Source organism: Mustela lutreola, chromosome 4, assembly GCF_030435805.1.
Source record: "Mustela lutreola isolate mMusLut2 chromosome 4, mMusLut2.pri, whole genome shotgun sequence".
NCBI lineage: Eukaryota > Metazoa > Chordata > Mammalia > Carnivora > Mustelidae > Mustela > Mustela lutreola.
This window is the reverse complement of record NC_081293.1, coordinates 169,239,196-169,254,314: the sequence shown is the minus strand read 5'-3', so window position 1 is coordinate 169,254,314 and position 15,119 is coordinate 169,239,196. Positions and strand designations below refer to the sequence as shown.

Sequence of the window (15,119 nt, the reverse complement as noted above, 5' to 3'; positions counted from 1 at the left end):
GAATACAGAGATGTGAAAGAGTTTGGAAGATTAGAGTTTTATGGAGATTGACATTATAATGGACATGTTTGCCAGTTTGCCATTCACATCCCTATTGCTGATTAGCTTCTCTTTCCTTCCACAATTCCTTGAATGGACAGCCTTTGAAACCAAGCTACTACCCCTGACTGGGCCAGAGTGGACATCAAATGTAGGAGGAGCCATTGTATTATCTAGTCTGAGCAAATCAGATGCCTCTCTTGAGTCTACAGAGATACAGAAATGGAAGTCAGATGATGATTGATCTTTAAGTAAATGGGCATTTTGACTCAGTCCATATTGATGAGCACCAGAAGAGATATGGTTGGATGAAGACAGGCAAAAGAATGGCTTAAATGCATTAAGAAAAGCAGGTAGATGACCCTGAGGCACTAGAAAGAATGAAATAAGATAATGGAATGAGGGGTTGCCTGAAACTTTCTAATTTCCATGAGATCTGGGTCTGTTTTAGTCATTTTCACATTTTTATTTGCATTATAGTCTAATGAAGTAGGAAACAACAAAGCTTCTAGCTCGAGAGTTGAGTCAGTTATAAGACTTATCCATACTCACAGCTGGTTCTAAGATTGATTGAGGATTTGATTATAGGTTCCTGCTTCTAAATTCAAAGTTTTTTCTGTTGCAGGCGTGGCTTATTATTTGCATTCATTATTGTTTAAGGTTGAAATAAGGAAATCTAAAGAAATTGTTCTAGTCCAGTATAGATACTGAAGACTGATATTTTATTTGTAAATTGCCTGGACAATATTTGACATCATCCTAGATATGTGTTCTAATGCCAAAAACCTCACTGTTAAATTTATTTTCTCCTCTGGAATATAGATGACACTACTAGTTTTTTCCTAGTCAGAACCATTCTGGTTCTGTTAGAACCAGAGTGTGAGAGTTTGCAAGGCAATCATATATTTAATTGATGTGTACTCATGGTTTTGACAGACATTTTCTGACTGGTCAACCCCTCAGTTGAGCCTGCATCTTCAAAAAATATTATTAGAACATATTTAGTGATAATCACAAAAGCAAGCATCATTTCATTTAAGATCTAAGTTTGTATATAAAAATGTATTATTTCATCAACAAGTCATTCAATGGTTTTCAAATTTTCTTAGTGATGGATTATTTTATCAAACAAAATATGCTAAAAACTGATATGAAAAGAAATCACAGAGGAGTTTGCCTGTCTGAAGACAGTGGTGGATGTTATTCTTCTCATCTCTACCACTAACCTCTGTCATCTTACAGAACCCAGTCAAACACTTCTAGATTCTATAGAGCACAGTTTCAAAGCCATCATATTAAACCATTAAATTTATTGTCAATAATTTTAATTTTTACAAAAAAGCTATTTTCTTAGCATAAAAATGGCAAAATATTAATTCCATTTTGGAGTTTCCTTCATTATTGCTTTTAATGAGATTCCCTGAAGACAAAGGCCTTCATCTCACCATTCTTTGTCTTATCTTTCTATTCCCTGTTTCACCAAATAGTTGTTCCATAAATGCCTATTGAAGGAACAATGTGAACTATTATGTGAATAGAATCGTGGGTTAGGAAACACATTATCTTCATGACTTCTAACCATTTAGTGTTCTTTTTTTCTTTCCCCTTAATAACACATAATGCTATTGTAATACTGCCAAATGGTATTCTACTTTTTGAATTTCTCCCAAGGATGGAGTGGATTTCTACATAAAGAAGAGCTTTGGAAATAATATCATGGGTGTTAAACTTGCTGAGTAACTTTGAGTAAGTTATTTAACTCCAATGAGCTTCTATATTCTGATCTCAAAGACAGAGCAATTGTATCCTTTTGACCTAGATTGTAGCACATAAGCCATATGGCTATTGTAGGGGTACCATTTGTGAAATGCTTAGTACATTGCTTGGCATATTTTATATGTTCAATATATGGAAGCTATTTTTATTTTGAGGTCAATATAAGAAACAATGAAGTAAAGAAGAAAACCACTGTGAAAATGTAAAGTCAATATCAAGCCAAATTACATCCATCAATGTGAGCATTGTGCTGTACATTTCACAGTGCTCACTTGTGTTATAGAGTTGATAGAACTTTCTATTCAGAGTTGGCAGGTAACTAAATCTCACCTTTTCGAGGTGGTTATGCAATGTGATGAAGGATTAAAGAAATAACCTCTTAAAAAGGACTTTGACTAATGGCTGGAATAGTTACTATCTCATTAAAAGTTGGCAAGATATTAATAAAAATTAAGAAGAGGGGGGCGCCTGGGTGGCTCAGTGGGTTAAGCTGCTGCCTTAGGCTCAGGTCATGATCTCGGGGTCCTGGGATCAAGTCCCGAGTCAGCTCTCTGCTCAGTGGGGAGCCTGCTTCCCTCTCTCTCTCTCTCTCTCTCTGCCTGCTTTTCTGCCTACTTGTGATCTCTCTCTGTCAAATAAGTAAATAATAGCTTAAAAAAAAAATGAAGAAGAGTAGATTTCGCTCCAAAATGTGTTTGCCCATTCATAAGTGGCTCAGGTGGGCAGATGTTGTCTTTTTTATTTTTTTGATTGCCTTCTACCTGTTGCAAGCACCTCATACTTTATGCTAGTTTTCATATGTTTTTCAGTTGTTCTTTTGAAGTACTAGTTAGGTGTAGAGTAAACAGTTCAACATTCTGTAGCATCAAATCACTCATTCAACTTAATTTTATTTGCTTCCCCATGTCTCAAGTCTCCCTATTCCTCTCTCATCACACACACACACCCACACACACACCCACACACACACTCCCTCTTCCTCACTTGTAGCTTCCTAGCTCTGTGGAATTTTGTGTGACTCATCACATAGTGAAATTGATGAAGTCAACAGCTGCTGGAAAGTCAACTTTTTCCTTAGTAACTGTCAACATGTGTTTGCTATTATTCAATTAAGAAAAATACATATTTCAAATATCCATGATAGTTTTTTGCTAAAATTTTCCTTGGTGAAACTCATATTTTGACATATCAAAATGTATAAATGGGTACAGTAGGGAAAGTTTTGATGGGAAGAAAAAATCATGGAGAAATAAAGTGGAAGAGAAGAACAAATGATGTGTATGTTGTTGGTAATGCTGTAATTTATATCAGAATGTGTTTAGTGACTTTCTTCATGACACTATTTTTTTTAAAAATAATTTATTTAGTTATTTGAGAGAGATCACAAGTAGGCAGAGAGGCGCAGGCAGAGAGAGAGGGGGAAGCAGGCTCCCCTCCTTCTGTTTGACTGCCTTCAAACTGAGACATTAGTTTCTTCACTGCCTTTGGACGTGAACTAAAATAGCAGCTTTTCCTGGGTCTTGAGCTTGCCAGCAGCTTTAAAACAGGAATTACACCATTGACACTCTCCTGGGTCTCCAGCTTGTCAACTCACCCTGCATATTCAAGACTTGTTAGTCCCCATAAATCATGTGAACCAATTTCTTAAAATAAATCTCCTTATCTATATGTATATGTCTTTATATAGCTTTTAATATTATTTATATATACCAGTATATTTTCAAATATGAAGAATCAATATATTTCTTATTGGTTCTGCTTCTCTCTAGAACCCTGACTAATACAGAAGTTCTGAATGTAAGCTTAGCCAAGGCCAAAAATAAACTGTGACTGAAATACACCTCTTAAAAAAAAAAAATCCCAGTTAAGACATAGCAAATTTCAAAGCATTAGCCCCTGGATGTGTCCCTTACCAAATGAGAATATTAATATCCATCACACAAAGTTGTTGGGGGCTCAAATTAGATGACACATAGGGTGGTTGGGGAAATAGATTATATAGATGATGGAGATTAAGGAGTGCACTTGTTGTGATTAACACTGGGTGTTATATGCAGGTGTAAATCACTGTGCCATACACCTGAAACTAAAATTACATTGTATATTAACTTATTGGAATTTAAATAAAAACTTAAATAAAGCATTGGGTAAACTGTTAAATAAATTCTTATTAATTATAACTTTTATCTGAGGTAACATGCATGGTGATGGCCTTAGAACAAAGATCACACCTAATCCCACTTTGCAATAACTGACAAGTGTAAGACCATTACCTCCCACAACCGCATACAGATACTATGTACGTGCTTACCACACACAAACACAGACACTGACATACACACCAGTTCTGGGGTAAAATAATGAAGCTGACTGTTGAACTGTTAAACATTTTTATTGTGCAGGGTTGTAACCTTTACAGGACATGCAAGATAAAAAAGTGTAAAATATATCAGTAAGCGTATAAAATTTCAGCAATCTTTTGGACCAGCAATTGATTTGCATGAGGGAATAGAACAGACATGTCTTGGGATACACAGTTTACAGATTGAATCACACAGCAATTTCCCAAGTGATTTTCCTCATATAAAGATAAAAATATCTTTACACTTATGAAGTATGCAAATATACTATATTTTCAGTTATGTACACAGTTTAAAAGTAAAACTATGTCCATGCCAGTGTCTGTTTTAAATGCAAAACTTAAACGTAGGTAACAGGTTGATAATTAAAGTGTCAGGAAATCTAGAATAGATGAAAAATAAAATCAAGCAGAGTTCCAATAGGTGTATGAAAATAAAAATAAAAGCATATAACTGAAGGTTAAAAGTAATGTCCCCAAGGTCAGACTCTTAATATGAGCAGGAGGAATAAAAAGCTTTTAGATGTACCAGGCAGCTTTCTGTATGACTCAGGTTTACAGGTGAAATTCCTCAGTTTGAGTTCAGAAGAATTTGAATTTATTCCAGCAAAATTACCTCAATCTTTTATTACTGCCTCCTCCCCATCTTCTTTCTGAGCAAAGTGATGCTTGGATTAGGTCCAAAGCTCCTGGCAGGGGGAGGGGCTGTGTATCACAGCATAACAGACAATTACAAGTGCTTTACTTTGAAGGGGGTCACATTTGCAACAACTCTGACAGTCTCACAATGGCCTCCATTTTATGAGCCCTTCCCCGGAGGCCCACTGATCAGCTGAAAAGGGAACACAATGTTCAGCCACTAAACCACCCCAGTGATGGATTAGTTTGGAGTCAGGAAAGCGTGATTATTCTTGAAAATAAACGAAGCTGAATAGACATGCTGACCTCATTCAGCTGATGAGAGGCAGGGAAAGTTGGCTTCCACTCCTGCCAGCCCAGAGAGGGCTCAGTCCCATTTGTCCACCTTAATTTGTTTCATGGGGTTGATGTACACCATACTTGATATAGATAAAGATGCTGCGTAATCAAGTGCAGACGTGAACTTCATCCAACTCTGTTTCTGAGAGTTAGAAAGGAGCATGGAGAATGGGTTTTCTAATTTTGGTCTTCAGGAAGGCTGCTGGACCTAATGAAAGTTGATGAGTTGGACCCTATTTGAAAAGGAAAATGTGAAGAACAGGAAGGCACTTAGGTCTCATTATCTATATAACAAATATTCAGGCACATAAAGAATCACAGGTTAAAATTTCAAGAAGTGTAAGGCATTAGTTGGAATACGTGAGTGCAGATTATATTTTCTAACTTGATAAAGATCACTAGATCCAGTTGGATCATTAAAGTGAATGGCAATGGTCTATTAATGCTTCAGATGGTGGGGGAAGAGTTTGCTTAAAACCTGCCCACATACCTGTACACTTAATGGCCTTAGCCAGGAATTCTTCCCTTACCATAAAATGATCAACATTTTAGAATAGGCACTTGAGGTTGTTTGTTCTTTTTTTTTTTTTTTTCCCTCCTCAGTTCTTCATATTTCTCTCAAGTTACCTTTCAACAATAGGTCCATATCTCAGCCAATAAAACAATGGTCCACATGCAAATAAGAATGTAAGGAAAAGAATTTTAAATGGGTTTAAAAAATCAAGACCACCAAAAAAAAATAGATGAAATAGCTCAGAAGACACAAATAATGTTATGAAAACTGAGTGATTTCTTTGTTCTGAACCAAGAAAATTCATTCATATACTGTTGCTGTACCAGCAACTTGAAACTTGAAATTGGCACCAAGAAAATTGAAAGGAAAAAAAAAAAAAGAATCAGGCATACTTCTATCCTTAAAATGTCATTTATATTTCTTTCTGCATGTTGATGCGAATACTGCTGAATATTTTGCCAACAGCCTCAAAGAACGGGTCACAGAAGGTGTGGACGTAGATGGAATACACACGGCTGACGCACTGAATCTCAATCAGGAAACTCTTAATGCACGGTACAACTGCCCAGATGTGCAGAAAAGAAAGAATGGCAAAGTAAATGCCCCAGATGAGTGCCATTGGGATGCCAAAGAGGGCAGACAGCAAGCGGTAAAACCAGTATTTTGTCACAGTGAAGGTGGTGAAGCTGGCCTTCCAGATGCCATCAAAACTGTGTGTTCCTTCTGGTTCTGCTATCACATCTTCAAAATCAATCTAAAAGGAAGAAGAGACAGAATGTGAGCTTACAATAGAAGAAAAGAGGAAAAACCACTACTGAGTATCCATAAATACATATTAGCTTTAATGTACGAGTTCTGTGTGAGATGCTTGAAAGTACTCAGCAGCATCAACATCACTCTGAACTTGCTGGAAACAGGTATTTGGGCTTCACCTGGACCTTCCTTACAGCATCTCTGGGGGTGGAATCCAGGAGAATTTCTAACATGTTCTCCACATGTTTCTTTAAACTTCCTGTATTTAACGGGCTCTTTGCTCAGCAGGGAGCCTGCTTCCTCCTCTCTCTCTCTGCCTGCCTCTCTGCCTACTTGTAATCTCTCTGTCAAATAAATAAATAAAATCTTTAAAAAAAAAAAAAAACAAAACTTCCTGCATTTAAGTAAAACCTGGCAACATGGATAAATAGATGAGGCGCTCAGTGAAATGCAAATGACATGGCCTAAGCTAATTGTATTCCAACACAACTACACAAACAGTGTTGAGGGGTAGTTAGTGCATAGTTGATTGCTGACTCTTCGAACACTCCACTGGTAGATTTTCTTCAGCAAATTAGATCACTGTGAGCTGTGAGGACTCAAGAAGTCTTCATGGGGTGGTGGAACTTGGGCAGGGCTTGGAAAATGGGGTATGATTTGGAGAAGAAGAAAGAGGGTACTTTGGAAATGGTGTGAGCAAGATCCCAGGAACAAGGAAGGGTGATACAGTGAGTCTCACAGGCAGCGAGACCTGTGTGGGCACAGCTAGTAAGACTGATTGAAGCCAGTCTCAATTTTATTTTGCATACAGTGGAAGGTCTATTGAAGATAGTAGAGTGGGGGAATGCAGCCACACTCAATGTGGTCATTTATTAAGCTGAATTTGACAGCAGTGTATAGGCTGGAGAAAAGAAACTCAAGGCAAAGAGACTGTTGTTATATCCCAGGTTTGGTGCCGGGCCCAAACTGGAATTGTGGCCAGGAAAAAGAAAATGAAAGAATGAATTTCAGGGATGTTAAAGGAAGACCCCACAGGATTTGGTTACTTCAAGATTAGAGAGAGAGAAAAGCCTAAGATGAGCTTTGAGATTCTGATTTGCTAGCTAAGGAAAGCCGAGGTGACATTAACAGCAAGAAGGAAGTTAGAAAGGAAGGCAGTTAAAAACATGTTAAAGGAGAGCTTCATTTTTGAATTAAACGAACAGAGTAAAGTTTTGAATAAAGACAGATACAAATATCAGTGGTCCACACCAGTGAATCCTGTAGTAGTCCCTTTGGGTGGCCATAAGGAAGTAATCAAATAAATGAATTTGCAGTACAAAGCAGTTAACAGTAACCAAGTGCTTCTCCATGCATTGTCTCTATATGATCTGGGGTTTCAAACCAATCTGAGAAGGTGGGTTGTTATCCCTTTACAAAAGAAGATACAGAAGTTCAGAGAGGTGAAGGTGACTTGCTAACAGGAAGCAAACAGCAGTGGTGGGACCAGAATGCAAACTTGACACATTTCCCTAGAGCATTCTCTTACGCAGTACCTGCTACCTAAACAATGAATTCGCAGGAGCTTTTATCTCTCTAGAAGGATTTATACAATCTCAACAGAAGCACGGGATTAAAAAAATTACCAATAGAACAGTAGGACAGAACCAGCTCATCTGCTTGGCAAAGGCAGCTATATGAAGGGATATAATGTAGTTTGAAATCCAGACAAGTTGATGACTGCCAACATCATCAGGAATCCAGGCAAGCTCAGGATTAGGGGATGAGGTCTTGGGTGACTGTGGAGCTTCTCAGTGCCAGGATGCCACCTTTGATTCAACACAATAAAACCTCTTTTGGAAAAAGTACATGATGCTTACTAATAATTAAAAGTTTATTTTCTAGAACATTCTGTTTCTTGACCTATTGTCCAATGCCTTAATAAGGTAATATGTAAAAAATGGTATTTCTGCTATTATGTTTCATTTGCATGATGATTGTAATTTTATTTACATATGCTTTATTTACATAATTAACTTCATTTTTTAAACAGATTTATTGTCATTCCAACTCTTTTCTTTGCCTATTTAGATCTAGACTCAGAGAAAAACATTTACTTGTGTGTTTTAAAAGGTTGCATGAAATATGTGGCAAGTCAGATCAATCCTTTAATGATATTTCTGTGCACTTTACTTAATTGTCCACTATGGGGTTTTGTACTGACACTGTATTTTCCCAAAGCTATTAAGAATAAAAGCCTGTGGTTTTTCTTCATCCAATTTCAAGATACCCAATAGTGTTTTTTTTTTTTTTATAAGATGACCTTATTTTGTAAAAATATTTGGTGAAGCCAAAAGTAATACACTAGAGCAGACAAAAGAAGAGCAGTCATGGTCCATGAATGCCCTTTAATGGGAACATTCAGAGTGCACAATGGGAGAGGGTACCTCACTTTTATTAAAAAATAAAGGTAGTCTACTATCAAAGGAGGGCAGGGAGCACATTATTGGAGTTAGGGTATTCCTACCTCTTTACAAAGCAGAACGTGAATTATGCCTGCCTTGAGATGCATTTCCTAGGGAGGGATAGTTACTAACATTTGTTGACTTGCTATTATGATCAGACACTGTTCTCATTTAACTCACATCAACTCTTCATAGATTATTCCCACTTTACAGGAAAAATTCAAGGTTCAGAAATGTTAATAAATAGTCCAGATAGATAAGAGGTGGATTTGAGTTTTGAATCTGGTCTGAAAGATACTGACTCTTTCTTCAATACCACATCACTTTAGAAAAATATTTTTCAAATTTTCTCCAAGACAATTTTACTATTTCAGAATTAAAAACCATATTAACAAAAAAGAATTTGCTGAATTTTACTTTTCTTATAATAGTAAGAATTCTCAAAACATGGTCTCTAAGGACAATGTTGCAATGAGGTTATGTATATCACATATACAATTTGGTCCTTAATGAAGATTTGTGGACATATGGATGTGGGTGAGATTTCTTGATAACAACTTTATTTTTTTAAGCATAACTATAAATGCATTTTTTCAACGAACATATTGGAAATTCTTAACTGCCTTCAAGTAAATTTAGAGCAGGTCTCTAGGGGTGGACAAAACATGACGAAAATAACATGTTACATAAATATATTCAGTTAGTTGGTTGCTGTTTTAGTCCTGAAAATTTAAGATGGCTAGAGATTACTAAAAGTATAGCCCTTTAGATGCAGCTGAGCAAAAGAAAGTAAGGCATGTAAAGGAAACACATTGGAACCAGAAATAAAGCTTACTTTCTCCTTCCATTTCTGTAACAGTAATAGTAGTATGTTTTTATGAATAGTATAGGACATAATTTATATAAAGTGCTTAACAAGGGTATAAAGCATTACAATATAGTAAATGCTCAATAAATAGTAGCATTAAAAATTCCTTGCTGTGGATGACTAAGCTTTTTAATTGAGAATTTTAATAGAAACTATCAACCACAAAGCACCAGTGGCTCAAAAGAACTAATTTCCATCTGTAACAATCTTCACCACAATTCTCTGAGATGCATGACATTATTTCTATTTTATAGATGAGGGTGGTGTTTGAAGTTAAAAAATTGCTCAAGGTTATACAAATGCTAAGTGGCAAAGCTGAAACTTGTTCAACCTGAAGTGTGAGCTCATTTTGTTTTTGTATACCTGGGGTTATAAGCCCCTATAATAGCCATACTTGCTTAATTTTGACCCACATAGATATGCTTCCTAAAACATTCCCATTTTAATTATTAAAGGGATTACTGTTGGTAGGATTTCCATTTTAAGTTAGGACATCTAGTAACTAGGATGTTTTGGATTTTTGGTACTGATTGTATTTTCTTGGCTCTGCACCGTGTGTTCTCACAATCCTGGGCACTCAGCTAAGAACTCTCACTCTAACTGGCAGATAAGGAAACTGAGGCACAGAAGGTTTAAAATGGGCCAGACATTCTCAAGGTCCCAAATGAACCAGTGGAAAAGCTGAAATTAGAACTCTAACTTTTTGATTCACAGGCCTAGGTCTAGCTCTGTGCTCAACACTGTATCTTTAGGAACTTATATCTTTCTTACCATATCCCTTCTCCATTTACCCCAATCATATCTTCAGGTCTCCTGTAAGTCTCTCATTACCTTCTAAGGCATTGACTTGAAGGTTATTCCTACTTGAAGTTAGAAGAAATGTCCTTTTTATAGTATGAACATGAACATTTCTGAATATCTACCTGGGGTGAAGAAAACAGGAAGGAATATTCTAAAAAAAAAATCTTCATTTCACATTTTTTTTTTTTTTTTATAAAGTCATTTTTTTTTTTTTTCTGAAGATTTTTATTTATTTATTTGACAGACAGTGATCACAAGTAGGCAGAGAGGTAGGCAGAGAGAGAGAGGAGGAAGCAGGCTCCCTGCTGAACAGAGAGCCCGATGCGGGGCTCGATCCCAGGACCCTGAGATCATGACCTGAGCCAAAGGCAGAGGCTTTAGCCCACTGAGCCACCCAGGCGCCCCTTCATTTCACATTTTGATATATATCGGTAATGCACTGAACTCAACAGAGTTCTGCTAGATAATCAGTCATTCCATATAGCGTTAGGTCAGAATTCCCCATCACCTAAAGCACAGTTGATTCAGCATTTTCGTAGATGTTTAAAGCTAAAGGAATCCTTAGAAATTAATGGCCAAGGTTGTCAGATGACTGGATCTAAGGGTACCTTCCCAGGTATGGCAGACACAGGATTAGAATTCAGGCTTAGGAACTCTACTGGGCTCTTCTGCTCCTGTCTGCTACACATCCCCTGTCAGTCTAGCTGCTGTAGCTGCTGCAAAAGACAGACAGGTTTGCATTGGAACTTGAACATCATCTTGCTCTCAAGAGGTCCCATAGGGCTATTGCTGAGTAAGTGATGGTGCCTCTCTCTGACAATCCCCAGTGTGTTCATTGTTCACATCCATCATTGGCTGATTTATCCCTCATTAAAACTATCACTCTGGAGTCCCATTTCTTCAGGAACTTATTCCTCTTACTCCTTAATGAGTATGTCTTACCTAGACAGGAACTTTATCTGCTCACTTAGATTTGGAGCAGAAGAATAATTAGAGATTTGATTTAAAACAAAAACAAAAACCAAGAGACGCAGGTGTCATTTATTTTCTTAAAATAAGATGCCTCAGAGGAGGTTGACCTGTGTCTGCAAGAATTGATTTTCTGTTCTGTAATCCATGGAACAAGTTGCCCTTCTGACAAGAATCCTTATGCAGACCTCAAGATCAAAGGCATGAATGTATTTCAGTGATATTTCTATGTCTTAATAGATGCTTTATAAGGAATCAACAGTTTATATTACTAGATTTTTATAAATGACATTAAATTCCTTTATGCAGCATTGACTTATGATGCTATAATTTCAGAAACATAAATCAACAAAAATCTAGCAACAGACATCAAGAAAAGCAATCTGTCTTGTGTTTTGATAATACTTTACTAAGGTAATAAATCTAAGAAGGTTTCGTCTTGTTAAAAGTATGCCATAACCATATTTAAAACATTTTTTATATGTGCACAGGATTAATAAAATACAGTGTCATTTTTTTGTTTGTTTGTTTTTGTTTTTGGGGCTTTTTGTTTGTTTTCAGGGTCATTTTTTTTGTCCTAAAAATCTGGACATTTTATTTCTGAAGTAGAAAATTTAAAGTACATTTAGAATCTCAAAGAATATGAAGCTTGAATATTCTGTTTATATGTGGTAATATCTTTTTAGACTCTTAGTAGAAATTGTGAATGTATTAGATATATAGAACACATAACTAACAATATACAAGGTGTTTACTGAAATCTTGTGTGTTGTCTGCCCAGCATCCACAGAATCCTGATTTATTCAGGTAATGGAAATAATCCTTTGATCTCACAGATAAGTTAGGTTGGTTTACACGTGCTAGGATAGTGTTAGTCTCCTTGGCAAGAGATTTGTTTAAGGAAGACATGTGGCTCAGTTCTCCCTAAATGGAAGTCGGCTGGGTGGGACTTCCAGGAAAACTTTATCTTCCTTATGAAAAGAGACAGAGGTGCTTGATTTAGCCCTTTTCCCTTTTATCCTGCTTAAATTATGAATACATAATTTAATTATGAATACATAATTATGAATACATAATCCCTTGATGTAGGGAAGTCATCATGTGACAAGGAGGTGACATGCATGTTTTAAAGGCCAAGAATATAAAAGATATTGCTTTTGCCATTGTCAACCTATAAAAACAATGCCAAAGGGGAAGGCTCCATAGCTCAGGGGTTAGAGCACTGGTCTTGTATAAAAACAATGCCAGTAGCTGGCCATCTCTGGGCTTCTTGGGTAACACATATATACACTTATTTTTAAGCCACAGCTATTCAAATTTTCAGTTACCTATAGCAGAAAACATTCCTAAGTGATATAGTAACTAGTAGTCTTTTCTGTTGGTTGACATAGTAGTTGTATATCTCCACATTTAGAGATCTGAGTTCAATTTCTAACATCAATGTATCTTTTTAGCACTAGTAGACTCTATTCCCAGAATATGCTCCTAACCTGTATCACAAAATGTTTGCTTTACATTAACATTTAATTTTAGTAAAGCGTAACTAGGATGATAAATTAACTATGAAAGAGACAAACATATTTGTGATAAGTAACATCTAAGATGGCTCCCAGTGATTCCTTCTCCCCTATTTCCTAGTATTCTTGCCCCATGTAATATATTCCCCTTCACTGTGGGCTGGAGTTAGAGATGTGGTTCTAAATAATAAAACATGGCAAGAGTGATGGGGTGTCACTTCCAAAATTAGGTTACAAAAGAGTGTGGCATCTGCCTTGCTCCCTTTCTTACTCTCACGTTTCCTTACCCTGCTAGAAGCCAGTGCCATATTGTGAGTTGCCTTATGGAGAGGTCTCTGTATAAGAAACTGAGCGGGGCAGGGCACTGGCCAACAATCATTGAGAAATTGAGGCCCTTGGTCCAACAGCTTGGGAGGAACTGAATTCTGCTACCAGCCATGTGAGTGTGCTTGGAAGTAGGTCCTTTTCCGGTTGAGCCTTGAAGTGATTCTAGCTCTGATACCTTGGTTGCAGCCTTGAGAGGCCCTGAGCCAGAATTACTAAGCTAAGCCACACTTGGAATTCTGACATACCACAAGATAATAAACGTTTGTTGTTACAGGCCACTGAATTTTGGGGTAATTTGTTAATGCCACCAGGAATAATTAAAACAATCCCCAAACAAATCACCTTTATTTTGATTATCATTTCTTATTTTCTTTTTTTTTTTCAAGGTATTGAAAAAAGGTATTTTTTTCAAGGTATTTTTCAAGGTATTTTTTTCTTGTGTTCTATTTCATTTCTCTTCTCTGTTAGATAATTCAATTCTCATTTATAGAAAATTATATACAGTGGATGTATATAAATATTTTGGTCAATCTCTATTACAAAACTATAATCCTCGGGACTGCACAAAAACAGACACATAGATCAATAGAATAGAATAGAGAACCCAGAATAGGACCCTCAAATCTATGGTCAACTAATCTTTGACAAAGCAGGAAAGAATATCCAATGGAAAAAAAGATAGTTTCTTCAACAAATGGTGTTGGGAAAATTGGACATCCACATGCAGAAAAATGAAACTGGACCATTTCTTTACATCATACTCAAAAATAGACTCAAAATGGATGAAAGACCTCAGTGTGAGACAGGAATCCATCAAAATCCTAGAGGAGAACACAGCCAGCAAACTTTGTGACCTCAACCACAACAACTTCTTATTGCACATGTCTCCAAAGACAAGGGAAACAAAGGCAAAATGAACTATTGGGACTTCATTTCTCACAGCAAAGGAAACAGTTGACAAAACCAAAAGACAACCAAAAGAATGGGAGAAGACATTTGCAGATGTCTTATCAGATAAAGGGCTAGTATCAAAAATCTATAAAGAACTTATCAAACTCAAACCCAAAGAACAAATAATCCAATCAAGAAATGGTCAGAAGACATGAACTGACATTTCTCCAGAGAAGACGTACAAACGGCCAGTAGACACATGAAAAAATACTCAGCATCACTCAGCATCAGGGAAATACAAATCAAAATCACCATGGGATACTATCTCACACCCGTCAGATGACAGATGTTGGTAAAAATGTCGAGAAAGTGGAACCCTCTTATACAGTTGGTGGGAATGCAAGCTGGTGCAGCCACTCTGGAAAACAGTATGGAGTTTCCTCCAAAAGTTGAAAATAGAGCAACCCTATGACCCAGCAATTGTACTACTGGGTATTTACCCCAAAGATACAAATATAGTGATCTGAAGGGTCATGTGCACCCTAACTTTATAGCAGCAGTGTCCACAATAGTCAAACTAAGGAATGAGCCCAGATGTCCATTGACAGATGAATGGATAAAGAAGTGGTGTGTTGTGTATATAAAGGAATATTACTCAGCCATCAAAAGGATGAAATATTGCCATTTGCGATGACATGGATGGAACTAGAGGGTGTTATGCTAAGTGAAATCAATCAGAGAAAGACAATTATGATCTCACTCACATGTGGAATTTGAGGATCAAAACAAGATCATAGGAAAAGGGAGGGAAAAATAAAATAAGATGAAATCAGGGAGGGAGACAAACTGTAAGAGACTCTTAATCATAGGAAACAAACTGAAG

The 15,119-nt window shown here is 36.7% G+C and overlaps 1 protein-coding gene across 2 annotated transcripts in view; it reads right to left on the bottom strand.

The window, feature by feature from the left end:
- Positions 1-4,188: 4,188 nt before the first annotated feature.
- Positions 4,189-15,119, bottom strand: part of CAV1 (caveolin 1) — a 36,506-nt gene continuing 25,575 nt past the window's right edge. For both annotated transcript variants that reach the window (XM_059171648.1, XM_059171649.1), the window contains exon 3: positions 4,189-6,420. In XM_059171648.1, the coding sequence (XP_059027631.1) occupies positions 6,079-6,420 (342 nt within the window). In that variant the 3' untranslated portion in view covers positions 4,189-6,078. The remainder of the gene's footprint in view (positions 6,421-15,119) is intronic.